At 36.0% G+C, this 15,798-nt stretch overlaps 1 protein-coding gene across 1 annotated transcript in view; it reads left to right on the plus strand.

The window, feature by feature from the left end:
• CCDC91 (coiled-coil domain containing 91) overlaps positions 1-15,798 on the plus strand; it is a 166,947-nt gene that overhangs the window by 90,714 nt on the left and 60,435 nt on the right. The window contains 1 exon segment of the mRNA XM_082495865.1: positions 5,194-5,301. Within this exon segment, the coding sequence (XP_082351991.1) occupies positions 5,194-5,301 (108 nt within the window).

A 15,798-nucleotide genomic window follows, 5' to 3' on the forward strand; every position in this document is an offset into this window, starting at 1 on the left:
AGCCCAAGGTAGCAGTTCTGCTGACCCTCCTCCTTGCTTCTCCAAGAATCAAAAACTATCATTTCATGATCACTATGGGCAAGACAGGCTCCAACTGTCACATCCATCCGTATGTGACTGTAAGTTAGAGATGCCTATCATCAAATAGCTAAATGTATGTTTTAGTTTAGTGTATTAGGTAATTAGTTTAGTTGTTTTTTTTTAATAGTAATTAAAGTAGTTGATTGTCTTGAAATTTGCAAAACCTTTGTATGGATGTCATGCATATCTGCTGTATTTACCTTATCAAGAAACTTTAAATGGTGGTTGTGATCAAAGAAGAAAATGATGTAATTTTTAAATTTCATGTTTTCTGTTTGTTTTTTGTTTGTTTGTTTTTTAAAATCTTGGAAAGACATTGTTTTATGACATCTTTATGTTCATATTTACTTTTTATAGTCAGTTGGCGCCAGGCAGTTGTAGGATATATGCAATGAACATAGTAGTGTCTTAAGCAACAACTGCATGTTAGATTAAAGGAAATTGTCAAGTTTGGCTTCTATTTTATTTTTAAAATTGTCTTATTTGTGATAATTTATTAAATATGGGACACGATTTCAATGATAAATTAAGAATGAAAGTCTTAATTTAAAGGTCAAGATACATTTGTCTAGTCATGCCAATTATCTATGACACTTTTCAGAAGCGTATACTTTCTGTTTTATAGAAGTGCCTTACCTGGTAGTACTAACAATTATGATTGGTCCTGAGCATAAAAATTTTCTCATGCAAATAAAAACATTCTACACTAAAATAAATCGGAGCTCAGCATTCTGTTTTGATTGTAAGCATATCTTAAAACCATAAGGTTCTGAGAATCTTTAGATTTGTCTTGAAAAGGAAAGCCTTATATTTATAATAAGGAGTTATTGCTATTTCAGGGTATTGTGTGACACACCTGATCTTCTTTTAAGTGACTTGAAAAGATTTAGGCCTTGGCGTAAATAATTTATTCTGTATTTTAAAGGCCTGTATTTTAAAGGCCTGTTTGACTGGCTGATCTGCTGCATCTCTCCATAGAAAATAAAGATTTTTATCTGGACTTTTTTTATGGCACAACATGGAAGCTATCACTGAAGTACTGTGCAACATAGGGGAATTTTTCTCTTTGTCTCCTTACTTGGCCAGCTAGTGGAATAGTCAAATACAGAATCAATTCTGTGGTACTATTTAGACTATATTAGTAGTGTGTATGATAGAAAAGGACAGCTTTTGTTTCTGAATGTAGATTTTTATGTATTTTCTAAAGAAAATAATAAAATAAATTTAAAAATTAACAACCTGTACATGCCATCCAATGAATGATAATTATTTCCTTGAAAACTGAAAGTTCATTATATTTAATAGAAATTTAACAGTCATGAGTTAAGTTTACACTGTAAAGCGCATAAAGTGACTCAACCCTTGGTGTGCGCAAGAAGCTATCTCAGAATGTTTGAAGGTAAAGGTGCCCAGGATAGCTGGTCAGCATTCAGGGACTGCTTCTACCAAGCTCAAGATCAGAGCATCCCGACACGTAGGAAGTCAAGGAAGGGAGCCAGGAGACCTGTGTGGCTAAACAGGGAACTGCTTGGCAAGCTCAAGTGGAAGAAGAGAGTTTATAGATCATGGAAGGAGGGGCTGACCGCTTGGGAGGAGTACAGGGCTGCTGTCAGGGGATGTAGAGAGGCAACTAGGAAAGCTAAGGCCTCCTTAGAGTTAAACCTGGCAAGAGGGGTCAAGGACAACAGGAAGAGCTTTTTCAAATACATGGCAGATAAAACTAACACCAGAGGCAATGTAGGCCCACTACTGAATGGGGTGGGTGCCCTGGTGACAGAAGATACAGAGAAGGCAGAACTACTGAATGCCTTCTTTGTCTCTGTCTACTCTGTCGGGGGCTGTCCTGAGGAGTCCTGTTCCGCTGAGACCCCAGATGAAGATGAAGTCAATGGATGATTGCCTTAGTTGATGAGGACTGGGTCAGAGACCAGTTAAGCAACCTGGACATCCATAAATCAATGGGTCCAGATGGGATGCACCCGCGGGTGCTGAAGGAGCTGTCTGAAGTCATTGCTGGACCACTCTCCACCATCTTTACCAAGTCTTGGGAAACGGGCGAGGTGTCTGAGGACTGGAGGAAAGCAAATGTCACTCCAGTCTTCAAAAAGGGCAAGAAGGAGGACCCGGGTAACTATAGACCAGTCAGCCTCACCTCCATCCCTGGGAAACTGATGGAACAGCTTATCCTTGGTGCCCTCTCAAGGCATATCAAGGATAAGAGGGTTATTAGGGGCAGTCAGCATGGCTTTTCCAAGGGGAAGTCATGCTTGACCAACCTCATAGCCTTTTATGAGGAAATAACGAGGTGGATGGATGATGGCAGAGCGGTAGATGTGGTCTACCTTGACTTCAGTAAAGCATTTGACACGGTCTCCCACAGCATCCTCATGGCTAAACTGAGGAAGTGTGGACTGGATGACCGGATAATTAGGTGGACTGCGAACTGGCTGAAGGAGAGAAGCCAGAGAGTCGTAGTCAATGGGGCAGAGTCCAGTTGGAGGCCGGTAACCAGTGGAGTGCCTCAAGGGTCGGTGCTGGGGCCCATATTATTCAATATATTCATCAATGATTTAGATGAGGGAATTGAGTGTACTATCAGCAAGTTTGCTGATGACACTAAGCTAGGAGGAGTGGCTGACACGCCAGAGGGCTGTGCTGCCATCCAGAGAGACTTGGACAGGCTGGAGATTTGGGCAGGGAGTAACTTAACTTAATGAAATACAACAAGGGAAAGTGTAGGGTCCTACATCTGGGCAGAAACAACCCCAGGTTCCAGTATAGGATGGGGAGCTACCTGTTAGAGAGCAGTGTAGAGGAAAGGGACCTGGGGGTCCTGGTGGACAGCAGGATGACCATGAGCCAGCACTGTGCCCTTGTGGCCAAGAAGGCCAATGGCATCCTGGGCTGTATTAGAAGGGGGGTGGTTAGCAGATCGAGAGAGGTCCTCCTTCCCCTCTACTCTGCCCTGGTGAGACCGCATCTGGAATATTGTGTCCAGTTCTGGGCCCCTCAGTTCAAGAGGGACAGAGAGCTGCTGGAGAGAGTCCAGCGTAGGGCAACTAAGATGATTAAGGGAGTGGAGCATCTCCCTTATGAGGAAAGACTGAGGGAGCTGGGTCTCTTTAGTTTGGAGAAGAGGAGACTGAGGGGTGATCTTATTAGCGTTTATAAATACATAAAGGGGGAATGTCATGAGGATGGAGCCAGGCTCTTCTCAGTAGCAACCAATGATAGGACAAGGGGTAATGGATTCAAGCAGGAACACAAGAGGTTCCACTTAAATTTGAGAAGAAACTTCTTCTCAGTGAGGGTGACAGAGCACTGGAACAGGCTGTCCAGGGAGGTTGTGGAGTCTCCTTCTCTGGAGACATTCAAAACTCGCCTGGACGCCTTCCTGTGCAACCTCATCTAGGTGTCCCTGCTCCGACAGGGTGATTGGACTAGATGATCTTTTGAGGTCCCTTCCAATCCCTAGCATACTGTGATACTGTGAAACAGCATTCCAACTTAATGACCATTCTGTTTACTGTTTTCCCTAAGATCAGAATTTGAGAATTTTATTTTGTGCCAGTGACATGAAACAATTCTTATCACAATAGTTTAGGCAAAAAAACCCTGTACCCCAAAGTACAGACTTAATTTTTGCCAGTGATAACGGGCTATTCTAGTTTATACACAGTAGGATTTAACATACAAAATTTCGCATACAGAAGTTATACTTCTTTGAGAGTTAAGTTTTTGTTATTGCCTGAATTTATATCAATAAAAGAACTGAATTTAGTTGGAAAGAAATTGGCTTTTATTAAAGTAAACTTATGGCTAGCTAAATCCCCTGCAAACACCAGTAAACACTTCTTACACTTTGATTAAATTGTATGTTAAGCACCATTTTTTACATTTTAAGTCTTTCTGAACCTGTGCTGAAAACTACTACCATACTATAGCATTACTGAAGAACACTGATTTTGGCATAAGAGGCTAATTAGTGGAAAATTTGGAAAGACAGTACAAAAATTATCAGTTGGCGCTTTTTTTGTATACATTTTTGGGTTTTTTAAAAGGTATTCAAAATCATATTTAATGGGTGTGTTATGTTCCATGAAGTAAATATATCTCTAAAATAAAGATTGTTTGAAAGGTGATGTTTTTTTTCTTTGTCCATATTTGGGCCAAAGGTCTGTTTTCTATAAAACTTACGTCTGTTTTAACTTACACAGTAATTTCAACTACTTCACTATATTGATTAAGAGTTAAAAATAGTTTGCTACATTCTGTACAAATAGCCAAATGAATATTTGGAAAGTGAGATAAATATTTTATAATATTAGGGAAAAAGACTTGCAAAGCACGAGTTAAGTAAATCCTGTGTTAAAATAACATCATTGTTTAAGGAAGCCTGAGTGTAATTCCTCAAATGGTAATTTCTTTTTTCACATATCTTAATTTTTTTTTTATTTCCCTTTCTGTGTTCAGATGCTGGAAATGCTGCAGAGTTCAGTCAAGTGCATGCATACGTGTTCACACACAGAGAGTTCCTAGTTTTATCATTTTTTTGTTATTGTCTTGGTACTTTTACTTCCACTGCTTTACATTTGAGCGTGAACTTCCTGGGGGGCCCTTGTTTTATGTTTTAAATTACTCAGAATATCCATCTGCTTTTACTTGACTTGTGGTTGTGAAGATCATGCCTGGCCCTTGGGATCTTACACTGTGCCGAGAGGATGTGGAGTTTTGTCAGCCAGGGAAATATGTCTGGGGTTTTTTTCTTGGTGTTTTTTTTTTTTTTTTCTTTTTCTTCAGCAGCTTTCATATGCTTCTCTTCTTGTGTGGTCCCACTGAAATGAGTATATTTAGCAGAAATATTCTCCCTCTCTATCTTCTGTGTACTGCTCTCTTTTAAGCAGGCTATGTATAAGAAATCCGAGATGCAAAAAATTTCAGTCATGACTGAAAACAAGGTAGTGTTACATAGAAAGGTACTTGATTATTGCACATTCCAAATTTATAACAGCATTCCACATTCTGGTTATACACAAGTATTAGCAGATCTGCAGTTACCAATAAGCATCCCAGTTACATCTTTGTTGAAAATTCTGTGCTTTCTTTTTGCAGGCACTGCTACAATCTACAGTTCAACAGCAAGAAGCAGCTATTGAAAAACAGTATATAGTAGCAATTGAAAAACATTCTCACAAATGTGAAGAACTTCTTAATGCTCAGGTATGGATGTGCATATACAAAAATCTGTATGATTTTCTTTTAGTTTCAACTCTTTTCTGTTTGAAAAAAAAGTAACATATATGATCACCAAAGAAAATAATCAATTTTTCACCATGTGTTGTCAGCACAACAGTAAATGCAAGTATTTAAAAATGCAATATAAATAATAACTCTTCATTTCTTGGGATCAAAGGTGTTTTATAATGTTTAAACCTGCTTAGAACAGATTCAAGAAGAGTGTAGCACTGAGGAAAAAATCTCAGAGCGACTTAATACTTACTTCTTTAACAGCTGCCATTTTCTGTAGTTTTGGAGAAAATGTGCAATTATTTTTAATATATGTAGTTAAATGCATGATTTGATTTTATAGGATTTGCACAAGCTTTTGGTCCAAATTTTTTGATGCTTCTTAAATGGTGGATACAAACATCTGTTGTCCAAACCTATTTTTATTTCATAGAAATCTGACATTAAAAAAACCCAAAACGTAGCTATGAGGAATTATATAATATTCAGAAATATATATACGTAAATAAGCCTGTAATTGCTCATTTAACATGACTTGAGTAAAAGCACACTGCATAGCAAGTATTTGGAAACACATCAGTTATTGACGAGTATCTGAACATTGTAAACCTGTTTTGTTATTGAAAATATTTTGGTTTGACTTAAGTACAGCTGTTGAATCAAAATAATAATGAACATTAGTATGTAAGTTTAAAAAGAAAAAAAGCTAATTTGCTTATAGTATCCTGAAGTTGTTTACATTGCAATTAACAGTATTAGCAGTTACCTTTTAAGTACTGTTAGCAACAATTCTACTAAAACCACAAAGGATAGTAGTTTGTTTATTTAATTTTCTTGAGGTATATTAGATCTAAATACATCAAAAGTCCACTTCAAGTATTCCCCTATTTCCAACACTATTTTATAACCATTTCACTGTTCTGACCATATCAATTAACACTTAGTGCAAATGTATATTAAATATATAAGCATGTGTATAAACAGTATGAAGGAAAGATGTAATAGCTTTGAGAAATCTGTTCCATCACAAATGAGGAGTTTATTGCACAGAACTACAGTTATTTAATGCTTACCATAAAGCTCTGCCTAAAAAGCAAGTAAAAATGTATTTTAAGAAAATGTTTTTTGTTTCTGAAATTAACATATTGTTTACTGACTTGATATCATTTTCTGAATCTTAAGAAGGAGTCCATCTCATGAAATCTGGAAGCATTATAGGAAAATTATAGAAAAATCTGTGATTACAGATTGAGCAAAAATATTGCTCCCATGATCTGTTACATTTGCATGACAAACCAAAAGGTGGGGACAGAAATGTGAAAACATGTTCAAAAGGTTCAGATTTACCTGGGGAGATAACAACAATGTAAGGGACTTATTCTTGGTCATAGGACAGGAGAGTACTTATGACATAACACAGTGCCCAGTTCACATAATATCTACGTTTAACACCCCCGTTGGATTCCAGAAAAGGTTTACATTTTGTTCACAAAGTTCCAAGTCTATTCCCATTCAACTCAATCAAAGTTTACCACATTTAACTGTGATACAAAACTGGGATTTTGAAGCCTAATCAAGTAGACGAGTGTGAGTGCTTATGGTAGAACTACCAGGATTAATCAAATAGGATTTATACTGGCAAATTTTGTTCACTCATAAATCTTTGTTGCAAGAGGTCTGAAAAATGTGTAGTATGTTTTTATTTTTTTTTTAATACAGCTATTCTTAAATTTACACTTTGTTTCTTTTAACATTTGTTTTTCTTCAAGTGATTTTGTTCTGTGCTAACAGTTAAGATTGCTGAAATGATTACTAATGATTATACATCAAGTTGATTAATATTCCATTTTAATAAACAAGTTGGAAAATCACAAATTTCATCCTAATCTTTTTCTGAGACACAAACATTTGATGCTGTGTCCTGAAAATGAACACCAAGTTTGATATGGTTTAACTCATGTGCTGTATGAAAATACATACTGAAAAACATGATTTACAAACTTGAATAGAAATTATTAATACTCAGAAAATGAAGGCACATATAACAACAGCAAGATAATAAAAGTGCTTCAATATAGTCAGGTATCGGTCGGTGCTAGAAGTGAGATGCCATATGGGGTAGAACAATTTGTATCTTGTAAAATATTTATATTAAAAAAAAAAAAAAAGAAAACCAACCCACAAACAAAACCAAACCAGACATCTGACAGTAAAATTCATCCTCATTGAGATTAATGACAAATTTAGATCATAGTTTTACCTTCTTTAGTAAGTGCCCACAATCTTTTATGACAAATGAGGCATGGAAAAGTCCTGCAGGCTATGCATACTTTGATTTTTAGTGGGAAAAAGCAGCAATTTTTTATGTATATATAATTTAAATTGTATATATATATCATTTATATATATATAATTTAAATTAATTCAATATATGTCATACTTATGGAAAAATATGGTTTCATCACTGAGACATTTTAACTAAGCAGTTGCCTGGGCTGGATGCTGAATGCAGCTGACAGAGGCAGGTATCACTGGCAATGTTCTGCTGTTCCATGCTTCAGTATGTGGAATAGAGTGTCTTTCAGCTTTCCCTGTTTTCCAGTGTTTGAATAGTAGGAGTAGTAGTCTGTTCAAACATCAAATTAGGTATTTCTTCTGAAGACAGAGAAGACATAGAGACTGAGTAACTTTAAAAAGCATGGACCATAAAAGGCACCATAAACAGATGGAGTAAGTAAGTATCTATTATTTAAAAGTATTTACTATGTAGGACTAGGAGGTTGTAAGGAATTTTTTCATTGAGGTTGCTAGGCCATGAGCATGATAATGTAAAAGGAATGACCTGTTTTCACTGAAAGCCCTAGAAAAGCTGATGTATCAGAAATTTGTCTCCCTAATCAATCAAAGTAGATGGTGTTAAAAATGTAGACTATATTGAGGTTGTTTTTTATATTCTTGTTAAAAAAGTCAATAATCTGTGTATTAAGGTAAGATACAAACTTAAAAACCTGCAGCAAATCACTTTTTTATGAGAAATTTTTGAGAAATTTATGAGAAATTTATGAGAAATCATTTTCCCTCTATTTATATTGCACTTTTCTTTACCTTGATGGTCTCCTTCCTTATTGTCTTCTAAATTGTATTGGCATACAAGTATCTAAAGGGTGGGTTGAAGAAGGATGGAGCCAGGCTCTTTTCATTGGTTCCAAGTGACAGGACGAGGGGCAATGGGCACAAGTTAGAACACAGGAAGTTCCGTTCAAATACACGGAAACAGTTCTTTACGGTGAGGGTGACAGAGCACTGGAACAGGCTGCCCAGGGAGGTTGTGGAGTCCCCTTCCCTGGAGATTTTCAAGACCCGCCTGGATGCAGTCCTGAGTAATGTGCTCTAGGCAATCCTGCTTTAGCACGAGAGTTGGACTTGATGATCTCTAGAGGTCCCTTCCAACTCTGATAATTCTGTGATTCTGTGATTCTGTGAAATTGGTGTCCTTCCTTATTGTCTTCTAAATAGTGTCAAACAGGCATTCTTGGATAGGGAGGGATTAAAGTACATGTGAAGTGAGGCTCAGATCACACATTTCCATCTATAAATTATGACTGGACAATATTCCTCTCTTCCTCTGTCTTCCTGAGGAAACAGTATCAATCAAAGAGATACAACTGGACATTCTGAGAAGTGTTCTCATGCTCAAATGTAGTTAAACGGGGTATGTTTTCCCATGGTCCTTAATTATGTTAGTCTGCATATTTTCCATTTTGATTCATGTAAAAGAAGAATAAAGAAAGACAAGGAATAGAAGTCTTTAATTCTGTAGCTCAGTTGCACGCATATTGCTTTCCTGGGCTGGACTACTTTTGTTCTACTCAGTAAACCTTGAGGATGAGCCATAAAGATGTGTAGCCTGCAGTTTTCCTTTGTATAGAGTTAATTATGCTGAAACTTTTTCCGTAGTTTAAGAAGCCAAAGGAGCTGCTAGTACAATTGCTGAGAGAGAACAGTACTGGAAGTGTCACACAAAAAGCAAAGAACTCAGTTAAATGCTTCCTCGGCACTTTGGCATATTGATATTTTTCGTGATGATTTTATGTGAAACTATGAAACAAATCTCGCATTTGTAGATGCAACAACATCTAAGATAAGTAGAGTTAGCCCCGTGTCCTTAATTCTTTTTCCACTCTACTTTATCATGATGTTGGCTGTCCTTTGTATGATAAAGAGTAGTTCAAAATTTGTTGGATGGTGCATGAAATCTTGTGCCCTTTTTTTGAGACATGCTTAGAAAAGTAATGATTTAGTTTCAATTTGAAAACAATTTGCTGAAAGGTCAGTCAGAATAGAAGTTCCATTTGCTAGAACTCAGTTTTTTGAAGGTATGATGCTTCCAAAAACAGCTTGTGGAGAAGCAGAAAACTGGTGTGGCTATAGTAATGAGCTGCTGGAATGTGATAGATACTTTACCTTCTCCAGTTTTTGGATGATGCATTTTCATGTGTTTTGTATAGCCTTCTGTGAAGAGTACCAGCAAGTCGCCCCAAAATTCCTAAAATGTCAAATGTAAATATTACTTATCTTGTACAGAAAAAATGTTTATTTCATTCAGTGACTTGGTTCCTCAGTCCGGAAGTATAATTTTCTATTATTTCAAATCTTACTTTTTATATCTACTCATAATATGCAGCATGCTTATATAATAATGCTTATTTTATTAAATTTGATTTCTTTTTATTTTTTCCCCTCTTGAAAACTTTTGATATTTTTCCCACCTAATGATAGTAATTATGAAAGCTATTTAATGCCTGCTCTAGAAGGGAACATATGCAAAATAATTTCGTCAAGAATTTTGAATATTTGCTTTTTTAGGAGACAGTCAATTTTTGCAGTGAGAGTAGTAGGTACTTGAATAATCCTGAAGACTTGCAGACTGAAAAAATGAAGAATGCAGTGGATGTAAACTTTCTGGTTCATTAATTCCAACTATCATAAGTTTGGAAATTCTATCATGTCCCCTTCTTTTGGCATTTCCTTTCAGTTCTCAGAAATCTTGCAGTTTGCTGCCGTGGGAATAATTGTTTATTCATTCCCTCCAAAACTAGGTACTTCCTATCAGTCATTCCCACTACATTTTCATCTAATTCACTTTGCACCTAACCTCTCATCCTTAAGCATAGTTCATCTAGATGTGGCATTTCAGGTGTGCCACTCTTATGCCAAAAGCAAAGTTAGACTTTCTCAGAACTTCTTTATTCCCTGCTGGTTCCTGATTATGTAAAGGGGGGGAAAAGTATTTATTAGAATCCTGTTGTCAAATTGAGTCATTTATTCCTAAATTCATAACACTTGTATGATTTCTGCACATGTAGAGGCAATTACATTGTAAAGGTCAAGAATCAGCTATTCCTGTGCTGGGAAGGCTTTTTTTTTTTGTTTGGTTGGTTGGGGCGGGTTTTTTTCCTTAAATCCTGAAAAATTTTGATTTATCCTCACTCTGTGTTTTGGTTTTGTATGTGTTGACTTTGTATCCAGTATTGCTTAGTATTTACCTCCCAAAGGAAAAGTTACATTGCTAAGATCCAAAAAGGCATATCCATTTTTTAAAAAAATTTAAATCCTTGCCAGAGTCTTCTAACTTCATTGAATCTACCCCTATGATAAGCTAGTTAGAGGATGATTTTGCACTCCCTTTGCGCTGTTAATTCAGCCATGATACTTTCAGAGTCTCAACCAAAAATCTTATTTGGAAATTACATTTGCTTCCTTGGATTTGTCAAGATCCACTTGAAAGTAGCTCTTTCATGGGATTTTTGCTTTCTGCCTTTTGCTTATACAAGAATTTTCCTTAAAATCTTAATTGTTATGAATTATATCATCAACTCTTGTCAATACGGAACAACTAAGTTATATAATATGATTTTTCTCCTCAATTATTTTTCTGTTAGCTATTGTTGAAATTTTTTTTTCTTTTGTTTTGCTGTCTTCTGTTACTGAACATTTTTCTATTTATATTGCTAATATTTTAGGAGTTAATTTCATTTTACTTTTCCTGATAGATGGAGCAATTCTGTGAGAACTCATACAGACTGTGAAATGAATTAGATCACAAAACCAAAAGGGCTTATTAATACTTCCTTTTTTTTCTTTATATTTTTACTGAAGTTCCTTATCTTTGTATCCTTAGGATCTCAAAGTTTGTAGGGTTTAACAGTCTCTATCACTAGGTACGCTTTCTGAGAAAAGTATTTTCATTATTGGATGACTGCATAGCTTCTTATTTTATGTATAAAAGATAAAGCACATATGCAGCAGAACGTTTTAAGCTTAATTTCAGCCTCTGATATGCCTCAAATTATACAGTTTATATTCTGTCTGTGTACTGCTCAGTGGAACCCTGAGGAGAAGTATAGGCTTAGTTATTTTATCACCTCTATTATAATTTTTCTTTATATTTTCATTGTTTTAACTTTTCTTGTTCAATAATGTTCTACTGATTCCTGAGCTTTCTCTTAGAAAAGTTTTCCTGCTTTGTTAGCCACTTGGAACTCAAACTGGCAAAAAGATACAGTTCAACCATGCAGTAATAAGTTATAATTTGAGGAAGTGGAAATATGTAACAGATGTTGGAATTCTTCAGACAGATTTTCCACCTTGCACTGCCAAACAGTCAGATGCCACAGATAGTGAGGACAGTGTATGAAACCAGTTATGACTACCAGATCTTGTCATTTGACTTAAGCGTAGTTTAGCAGTGGTGAAGAAAAGGTGAAGTATAAAAAAATATGCTCTTAATATAGCTACCCTTTCTACCGGAGCAGAAAGCTATTATTAGTGTTTTAATAAGGTTGCCTTTTTCCTCAAGTTATTTTGAATAGGATGTAGAAATGGACATATTTTGATAACATTACGAAATCATGATGCCATAACTGTATATTTTTGTTATGTCATCTCCCTCATAGAGGTAATGTTTCCCACGACCTGTGTTTTTCTTCCTACTGTTAGATTTCTCCATGAGGGACAGAAATAAAAGTAGGACTTTGTGGGTTACGAAGGTGTCCTGTTAAAATAGGTTAACGAATATGAATTGGTGAGTTCTTAAAAAGACCAATCCAGTGGTTTATTATTCATGCTGATGATGAAGTACTGAAACATTTGCTAAATGTTTCTGAAGGTTATTTTTTCCAAATCTTGAGGGACAGGGATTGTTCTATGTCCATATGTAATGAAGGTACAAAACAATATATATTTATATTGGAGATGAAAGATAAAGACTTATTATGCCTGTGTTTTTTCCGTTAAACTACTAACTACAATGCAGTTTCATAAGATTAAAAAATTCAGTATTTTTTTGTTACAAGACAAATTGGTCATTCACTGAAGGTGAATTATATATACATATGTCTTATACTGTTTTTCAGAATGATGCCATTAAAAGAAGGTTCCAAGTCTAATTTCATTAGTGAGTGAAAATTGTTTCCTCAGATTAAAAACTGTGAATGTGTAAAATATCATTATTTTGTTGCAGTGATACTACAAATAATGCAAGGGGTTTTTTTCTGTTTAGTATTAGAATATTCATATTAACTTTGGTTGTTCTGTGATGTTGTTTGCTGTTTTGTTTCTGAATTATTATCTAACTGACTACTTTTACATAAGCTATGAAGAGCAGCTAACAAAATGTATTTATCCATATTGAATTTCGTGATCTGTGCATGATGATTTACTCAATATTGTAAAGGAACCAATCTGCAGAAACATAAGTTGCATGCCTACTAGTTATAGCAAAGCACCCTCAGTTGTGGATGAAATCTTGTACTCCATTCTTTTTAAATGAAACAGTGCAGGGCCGAGGAAGAAACTATATATTTTTTAAAAGCATTTCAGTTCATGCAAGACATCTTATTTTCTGTTTTTGTTTAAATTCACAGTTTAGGATTAATAGGAACATGCAAGGGATTATAGCTGTACTAAATTAGAACTAGTTATTAATAGCTATAATACAGTGTTTTAGCTGTAAAATAGCTCATATCCTGCATTATTTCATTCACTCTATGAATGATTATAATATATACTATGTAATCCTTCAAAAGATGCTTACCTGAAAGAAAAATGTCATGATTCCCCAGAAATAAATTTAATATATAAAAATAACAAAACAGACTGACTAGTTGCAACAGTGATTAAATCTGTTTTCAATGTCTTCTGTGACTCACATTCCAGGAAAAAAAGAAAGATTTTTTTGATTTCTTTTTTACAGGAATCAAGAAAAACCACAGAACCTCTGTATTTATATTTGAATCTACATCAAACAATTTTCATTTGGAACCATTGCCTAGAGAAATTGCAGGGAGGAAAACATTATAACCTATTTTTGAATGCCTTTTGTTTTAAGTTGATTTTCAGAAGACTCTACTTGACTCTCTTTTGCTACTTTCCAGAGAGTAGGGTAGAAATGCTAGTATTTCTTTCTACTTAGAATACCACTTTTTTAAAAAGTTTGTTTTTTTTCTTTTATTAGAAAACACTTTGTTGTGTCTCATTGGACCATCATGTCCCGCTACAATTTGCCTTACAGAATTTTGCACTCTTACCCAGTCTAAGGAATAAAAGGAAGCAAATCATAGATTTGTCAGAAAAAGGGCTAGGTAGGGGTGCTGGGCTGTGGAAATTAGTTCAAAGTAATGCATTAAGGACCTACACTATTTGTTGTATCTAAGCTAAAGGTTTTTAGATCTCTCTGAGTATCTCTGCATAGTGTTCCGCTGTCTACTGTGCCTTATAGATAACATGCACAATGTGAATGTGAAGCCTAGCAAACTTACACTGGCTGAAAACTTTCTTGTTGCACTAAAGTGGAGTTTTCACTGAGATTTTTTTTTTGCGTCACACTGATTCATCCACCGTATTTCTAGTTCAGGACATTTTTTGTTTTGCTGGGGTGATTTTTTTGTTTTTTTTTTTTTTTTTTTTTAAGATTATCTGTAGTCATAAAACCTCCTCAGTTTTCATTTTTGCACTTTCCTCCAGAGAGTCAGTAAGGTGTATTCTTTAATAACAGCTGGATATTGTATTCAAAGCTCCAGTATGTTTAGAATTTTCGTACCTGTTCTGTGGTTCTTGGATTGCTGATTAATAAAGGAAACCTGCGCTTCAACTTCCATTTTAAAACTTCATGGACAGTGTCTTATGGTCTACACAGGTTAGGTGCTTTTTTCCAAAAGTAAGACTCCATAAGTAGGTCTCCTTCATAACTTTTACAGGAAAAGTGGAATAGACTTGATTATTTTTCATAGGACTGTTTGGTCTGATGAACTCATTAGTCTACTTACAGGAGACTGATCACTCTTTCCTGAAGGCTTTTTTAGGTTTCCTTGTTGAACAAGATGTTCCCAACATCTTCTTGACAGGTACAATTGTCAGGAGACTTCCAACTTTGACATCCAGATAAGCCTAAAAGAAAGCGGCCTCTACAGTGCTTGGGAATCAAAATTCATTGTATAGATAGCTCAGAGCGGTGCTTTAAGTCTCAACGCTCTTCCTTTATTGCTTTAATACTGTCTGACAGAGAGAGGAACATGTTCATAATTCTTACCTGTGGAAACTGGAAATGCGGAATGAGATTCATTCGTAGAATCATAGAATGCTTTAGCTTGGAAGGTCATCTTAAACTTAAAGGTCATCTAGTTCCAACTCCCCTGCCATGTGCAGGGACACCTCCCACTAGACCAGGTTGCTCAAAGCCCCATCCAGCCTGGTGTTGAACACTTCCAGGGATGGGGCATCCACAGCTTCTTTGGGCAACCTATTCCAGTGTCTCACCACTCTCAGTGCTGATAGATACCTTCCTAATATCTATTCTAAATCTGTGCTCTTCCAGTTTAAAACTCTTACTCTTCATCCTATCACTACACTCCCTGAGAGTTTAACTACATTCAAAACACTTCTCGGAATGTCCAGTTGTATCTCTTTGATTGATACTATTTCCGCAGGAAGACAGAGGAAAAGAGGAATATTGTCAAGTCATAATTTAGAGATGGAAATGTGTGATCTGAGCCTCGCTTCACAAGTACTTTAATCCCTCCCTATCCAAGAATGCCTATTTGATGCTATTTAGAAGACAGTAAGGAAGGAGACCATCAAGGTAAAGAAAGAAAAGTGCAAAATAAATAGAGGGAAAATGATTTCTCATAAATGAGAAGTGATTTGCTGCAGGTATTTAAGCTTTTATCTTACACCCCCAAGTCCTTCTCCTCAGGGCTGCTCTCAATCCATTCTTCACTGAGCCTGTATTTGTGCATGGGATTGCCCCAACCCACGTGCAGGACCTTGCACTTGCCTTGTTGAACTTCATGAGGTTTGCACAGGCCCACGTCTCAAACCTGTCTGGGTCCCTCTGGATGGCATCCCTTTCCTCTAGCGTGTTGACCGCTCCACACAGTTTGGTGTTGACAGCAAACTTGCTGAGGATGCACT

The sequence above is a fragment of the Vanellus vanellus genome (genome assembly GCF_965231255.1).
Source record: "Vanellus vanellus genome assembly, chromosome: 1".
NCBI lineage: Eukaryota > Metazoa > Chordata > Aves > Charadriiformes > Charadriidae > Vanellus > Vanellus vanellus.